The following is a 6,591-nucleotide window of genomic DNA, read 5'->3' as shown; positions in this document are numbered from 1 at the left end:
TGTCTCCTTCCGCCCTGGGTCACAGGCTGGTTCCCTCTGGGCTGCAGGTTTGCTTTCCCATATCTGAGCTCGGGCACACGTGCCAAACGCCCCGCAGGTGGAGGAGGGAGCCTGGCTGGGCCTCGTCCTTGGCACTGGTGACCAAAGCGTGGGTTTCCTGAGCCGGTCTCAGGCATGTGCCGTCGGCCTGTGCGTGGGCAGGCGGCCCCCTGGTCCATGGTTCTCCTGAGCCGCCCTGGCCCTGGTGCTGCCGGTCTTGTAGCCATGGTGCCAGGCACGGCTTCAGCGGTACCAGGAGCAGGGCTCTGTGGGCACGGCCCCGCCTCGGCCGTGAGCAAGGCGGGGAGAGGGCGTGCCCCCTTGTGTGCGAGCGCCCGGCCGCGCTTGGCGTAGGTCCGGTGACTGGTGCCTCGCAGCCTGGATGGTGCAGGGCCGAGACGCGGCAGGGACATGGCTCTCTCTCCAGTTCCAGGACCACATCAGGACGTGTGGCAGACGGCGTGTGCCCTGCAGGTTCCAGGCTCTTGGCTGCTCGGAGCTGGTGAGTCCAGGCCATGTGGCCATGCTGGGACTGAGGGCACCTCCCCGGCTGTCCCCAAGCACCCACCCCACCGTGGAGTCGCAGGCAGCCCCGCCTCGCTCACACCACCCTCAGACACTCCACGGCCACACTGTTCTCAGCCCTCGGCTTGCTGCCCGGCCCGGCAGGCGGCAGAACTGATGTCCACCTCACACTCCTGTCCACGCTGACAGCCCGGGGTGGCCCCAGAGGGACCTGGATAGACCCTGCTGTGCCTTGCTTCCTTCAGCCTGGTGCCGCCTATGCTGTCTGCCCCTCCCTGGGCACCGCGAGCCCCTGGAAGCGGCCGGCTAGAGGGTGTCGTCCCAGAAGGGTGGACAATGCGCGGCCCCTGCCTGACCGTCGAGGGCCTGGGAGTGGGGGTGCCCTGCAGCACACTAGGTGACCATGGCTTCCTTTAGGGCCCACCTTGTTTCCAGCGGCTGCGCGGAGAGCACGGCTCTGCCTACTCTGGGCCTTGCCAGGGCGCGGCTCTTGCTGGTGTGTCGCTCAGACCTGGCACCCACCAGGCCTGGCTTTCCTGGGAAGGCGGTGGTTTCAGAGAACCCTCTGTGGGCCCCAAGTGCCTGCTGCCACCGCCTCAGCCCTTGTTCCTGGGCCCTCTTGGTGGTCAGAGATCAGAGCCACAGGGAGCCTGGCATGACTGGCCAGCTCAGGCAGAGGGGCTGGTGGCGGCCTGTGCGTCCGGCCCTTCGCCACACCGGGCGGTTCCAGCGGCGCCTGAGGCACAGGGTCCTCCCCAGCGTCGTCTCCTAGGTCCCGCGTGGCCTCCTTGCTTCTTTTTCACTTAGGTTTTCCAGAGCGTCTTTAATAGTTGTGTGGGGGAAGACACGTTTATAAAACATGGTGTGTTTAAGGACGTCCAGCACCCCCCACTCCCCGCCACCCCTCGCCTCCCCACGCGCGCACTTGCCAGGGAGAGCATCGGTGTGCTGCGCCACATACCTGCCCCCCCGCACCCCTTCTCGGCATGAGTTCCAAGCCACCGGGATTGGGGTTGGAACCACGTGCCAGCCGCGCGTCATCAGCCCCCTTTTCTGCTACGTGGGGCCATCCGTGGTGACCCTTTTTGACGGTGTTCTCTTCCTCTTTCTTTATTTTTCTCAGAGATGTTTTTACCGTAGGGCATGTGCGTTCGCTAGAGGCAGAAAGAGAAATCCCCCCAGGGGGTGGCCACACTGCAGCCCCTTCTCCACCTCAGGCTTTGGAGCACGCACACACACCTGGTGTGAGTTTCAAGCCACCGGGTCTGAGATGCGCACTGTGGTCAGCCATGTGGGAGCCCAGTGCCTTGGCCAGCACGCCACCCACTGGACCCTCCTCCCTTTTAGTTTAAGTTAGCTAGTGGGTTTCCAGGAAGGCCTGAGAGTGCAGGTAAAGCGCTGTCGTGAACTCGAAGCTAAAAGCCACTCCAGGCCACAGTCATGCCGGGGCACGTCCCCGTGCCCCTCGCCCTCCGTCCCGCTGAGGCCCTGGCGTGGGACGGCTGTGCATGCCAGCAAGCCACCCTGCCTGTGCCCACAGGTGGAGGGCGAGGGGCAGCCAGAGCACGAGGCCCAGTGGCTGCAAGAGCACCTGGGCCTGCTGCTGCGCTGGGCCCTGGAGGTGGGGCCCCCAGCCCGGGAGCCCGGCCAGCCGGAGCCAGAGCTCCTGCAGCGCTGTGAGAGCCTGGAGGGGAAGACGGCCACCTTCGAGAACATCGTCTGCGTCCTGAACCGGGAGGTGGAGAGGGTGGCCGTGACAGCCGCGGCCTGTAGCCGGCAGCACCGCCTGGACCAGGACAAGATCGAGGCCCTGAGCAACAAGGTCTGAAGCCCGAGGGTCCCGGCAGGCCTGAGGCTGTGGGGCCAGAGGGTGGGGAGGCCGGGCCGCCCGGCAGCCGGCAGCTGCAGCTTCGTCTCTCTGATCTGGGGACAGCCGTAGTAGCACTGGGCCTGGGGACACGGGGTGGCCGTCCCGCTGGAGCTGGCGGTGTCACTGAGGGCGGGGTCCCGGCGCGCGGCAGGTGCAGCAGCTGGAGAGGCACATCGGGCTGAAGGACCTGGCCGTGGCCGACCTGGAGCGGCGGGTGCTCGAGCTGGAGGCCTGCAGCTATTTTTTTTTGAAGATCTCCTACTCCGCCAGGAAGCGCCATGAGGCCGTGGCCGGCCGCACGCCCGCCATCTTCTCCCCAGGTGCTGTCCCGGGCCTCCCCACCCGAAGCCGCTGCCCCTGGTCACGTGGGATGGCCCCCAAGGGCAGGGCCAGGCACACCCTGGCTGGCCCAGGAGCGCCTGTCAGCCACCCGGGCCAGTGGGCCCTTTCAGGCAGGAGTTGTGACTGGGATCCTGGCTGCCCCCGACACACCTCATGCTGTGCGGCCCCCACGTTTGGACCCGCTGCGGCTGGACAGGGGCAGACAGCATGGCTGTGAGGTGGGAGGGAGGGGGGCAGGCGGGGGGCCCCTCCGGGCTCTGGGGCTGCAAGGCTGAGCTGCTTCGACCCCCCGGTCAGCTCCTGGTGTCTGCCGAGGCTCTTGTTACCCCTGCGTCTTAGCCCAGCCGCAGGGTCTCCTGGGGAAGGTGCTGCAGGGGGTTCTGGCAGGACCCGCTTCCTGACCCCCGTTCACTGACCTGTGCCCACACCCCTTTGGCCGTGGCTCTTCCGGAGCCCTGGCTCTGGAGGTGGGGCTGAGGTGCCCCAGCCTCCTGCCATTCAGGGTACAGTTGACACTTGGCCACCCTGCACCTGCGCCCTCAAGGCAGTGGGGGACCCTGGGGGCTGCATGCGGCTTTGCCAGGGACGGCCACCTGCTCTGTGGGTGTCCTGGCCGTGCCCGCAGTGAGTCGGGAGTGGACAGCAGACGCCCACGCTGGTGTGGACACCGGGCCACCACAAGGTGCCTGCTCTCTGGTGGCACAGCCGTCGCCTTGCAGGTGGGCTGGCTTAGGTTCTCAGTCTGCTGGGCTCCAGGTCCTTGGGGATCTCCGTAGTGGCCCTCACAGAGGCCCCATGGGACAGCGCGGAGGCCAGAGTGCCTGTTGGTGGGAAGACTGCCTCCTGTGGGGACAGGGAAGGCGGCAGGCTGGCGGTCTGGCCGCAGTGGGGGCTCTACTGGCGTGGGTCACACCGTCGTCATGTCACATGACTGAGAAAGCTCGCCCGCCATTGCCGTCCTCTGTGCTCCTCACTGGATGTGAGCGTGTCGACTCTGCCACTCTGGACACAGCCCCACCGGCACTATCCAGGGCAGGTGGGGCCCACCCCTCGGCCCTGTGCCTCCTGACCACCTCTCCACAGCCCCTTATCCACCCAGCCATGGGGTCGGCTAGAAACGGCAATTTCAATTACTATTTAAAACAAAATATTGGGACCAGCAGATGGTGTAGTGGTTATGCCACTGGACTCCCACGTAGTCAACTGCAGTTCAAATCTCAGACCCGGTAGTTTAAACCGTACTGGGTGCGAGTGTGTGTGTGCCCATAAGTCCTGAGAAAACAATGGAGGAGAAGGGTCTGTGGCGTCATCCCCCAAGGGGTGATTTCTCCCTTTCTTTATCTCTGGCGACTGCACGTGCCCTGTAGCAAAAATCTCTCCATAAAGTACATAAATGAGTAAAGTATCGGGCCAGGAGGTGGCATGGTAGTTAAAGCGCTAGATTTTTACTTGACTGGCCATGGTTCGAGTCCCAGACCTGTCTCACCTTCCCTCTCTCTCTCCCTCTCGTGTGTCATATTTAAAAAATAATAAGTGGAACCAGCAGCTGGCGTAATGACTGTGTTGCCGAACTCCCATGTAGTCGACTGCAGTTCGAGCCCAGGACCCGGTGGCTTAAACTCACCCTGGGCACATGTGCGTGCATGCCCAAGATCCCGAGAGGAGAATGGAGGAGAAGGGATTGCATTGTGGCCACCCCATCCCCCCTGGGGGTGATTTTTCGCTTTCTGTGTCTGTCTTTCTGGTGAGCGCACGTGCCCTCTAGCAAAAACCACACACACAACATAATAATAATAAGTAATTGAATAATTGTATCTTTTAGAGAGAGAAGAGTTTGTTTTTGCTGTAGGGCACATGTGTTTGTCAGAGATACAGAGTGGCAGAAAGCAAGAGATCACCCCCCCAGGGAAGATGACCACACCACAATTCCTTCTCCAATCTCCTCTCTGGATCTTGGGCACGCACGCACACGCACCCAGCGTGAGTTTAAGCCACCGGGTCTGGGACGCGAACCGGGGTCGACTACATGGGAGTCCAGCGACATAGCCATTACGCTAACTGCTGGTCCCCCTGGTGTGGGTCTTAACCCGCTGGATCCGGGACTCGTACCACAGTTGACCATATGGGAGTCCAGCGGCGTAACCATCCTGCCATGGGCCCGTCCCCCAAGTTAAATAATTCTCTAAAAGAAATGGCGGCCATTGGGAAAGTCATGACGTGCCGTTCCGTGCAAAGACGTGTCCTGGGTCCGACCACACGCTTTCATCTGTCGGCGGTTGGAGGGAAGTGCCCTCCGTTTGCCCCTGGAGCTGGGGAGTCCCGGTGGGGGTCTCCCTGGGGAGGGGCACCCGGTGCATCAGCTCACCCCCCCCACCCCCCCCGCCTTCTACACCAGCACGCAATGTGTCTGCGGGTCTACCTGAACGGCGACGGCACCGGGCGAGGCACGCACCTGTCCCTCTTCTTCGTGGTGATGAAGGGCCCAAATGACGCACTGCTGCGGTGGCCCTTCAACCAGAAGGTTCGAGGAAGGGCTCATCTGGGAGCCTCCAGGGCAAGGGCGTCCAGGACGGGGTGCTCATGGCCCGGGGTCACCACGCTGGAGCACTGGTGGCTCCTAGTCTGCCCGTGGCTTCTGAGTGCCGGTGCTGACTGGGTTTGACACCCACCAGGCCCAGCCATTGGAGCCGTCCGTGGAGTGTTTGGGAAGGGGTGTGAGCCCAGCGCCTCGTCTGAGTGGGGACCAGTCCATCTTTGGTCAAGGGATTGAGGGTGCAGACACTCGCTGCAGAGGGCAGGCCCTTTCACCTCTCACTCGGGGCCTGACCCTGTGCCGCTTCCCGCACTGGCAGCCAGCAGGGGTGGGGTGGAGCAGAGGGGCTGGAACGTGCCAGGGGGCATCAGTTCTGCAGCTCCGTGGGCAGGCTTAAGTCTCCTGAGAACTGCCCCTGGGTAGCAGCTTCATCACCCCTCAGTGGAGAAACGTCTCGTGAGGGTGGATGTCGAGAAATAGCACAGGCAGGGGACCAGCAGTTGGCGTAATGGCTATGTTTCTGGACTCCCACATAGCCGACAGTGGTTCAAGTCCTGGGCCCGGTGCCTTAAACTCACGCTGGGCGCATTTGCGTGCATGCCCAAGATCCCGAGAGGAGGACGGAGGAACAGGGATTGCGGCGTGGCTGTCCCCCCGGGGGTGGTTTCTCACTGTCATCGCGGGTACCCAGCGTCAGGGCCTCCGAGCTGAGCAGCCGCCCTGCGGTCTGGTGCCTAGGCCTGGCCGTCAGGACTGGGGCATGGCGGGCGCGGTGCCGGTGTCGGCTCAGTGCACTGTCCCTCCCAGGTGACGCTGATGCTGCTCGACCAGAACAACCGGGAGCACGTGATTGACGCCTTCAGGCCCGACGCGACCTCCTCGTCTTTCCAGAGGCCGGTCAGCGACATGAACATCGCAAGTGGCTGCCCCCTCTTCTGCCCTGTCTCTAAGATGGAGGCCAAGAACGCCTATGTGCGGGACGACGCCATCTTCATCAAGGCCATCGTGGACCTGACAGGGCTCTAGCCGCCGACGCTGCATCCGCGTCGGGCAGCCGGGCACGCCCGCCCAGCCAGCAGGGCCTCGCCACATGGGGCCTGCTGCCAGGCTGCCACACGGGGTCTCAGACTACGTGGATGGGCCCCAGGTGCCTGTCCACGGTGACACCTGCCCAGTGAAGGGAGCCCCAGTGGGTGCAGAGGAGGCAGCCGCTCCAGGAGGAGGGCCTCCAGTGCTGGCCTGGCCGGGCCCGTGGCAGGAGGCGGGGGCCCTCGGGGGCCCT

General features: G+C 63.9%; 1 protein-coding gene across 2 annotated transcripts in view; it reads left to right on the top strand.

Annotated features, from left to right (window-relative positions):
- Window positions 1-6,591, top strand: part of LOC102473925 (TNF receptor-associated factor 2) — a 30,003-nt gene that overhangs the window by 9,123 nt on the left and 14,289 nt on the right. For both annotated transcript variants that reach the window (XM_014582048.2, XM_006163327.2), the window contains exons 6-8: window positions 467-541; window positions 2,105-2,386; window positions 2,586-2,754. In XM_014582048.2, the coding sequence (XP_014437534.1) occupies window positions 467-541; window positions 2,105-2,386; window positions 2,586-2,754 (526 nt within the window). The remainder of the gene's footprint in view (window positions 1-466; window positions 542-2,104; window positions 2,387-2,585; window positions 2,755-6,591) is intronic.

Source organism: Tupaia chinensis, unplaced genomic scaffold, assembly GCF_000334495.1.
Source record: "Tupaia chinensis unplaced genomic scaffold, TupChi_1.0 Scaffold142100_1, whole genome shotgun sequence".
Lineage (NCBI taxonomy): Eukaryota > Metazoa > Chordata > Mammalia > Scandentia > Tupaiidae > Tupaia > Tupaia belangeri.
Note: the sequence above shows the minus strand (reverse complement) of the source record. Positions and strands in the feature narration are given on the sequence as shown.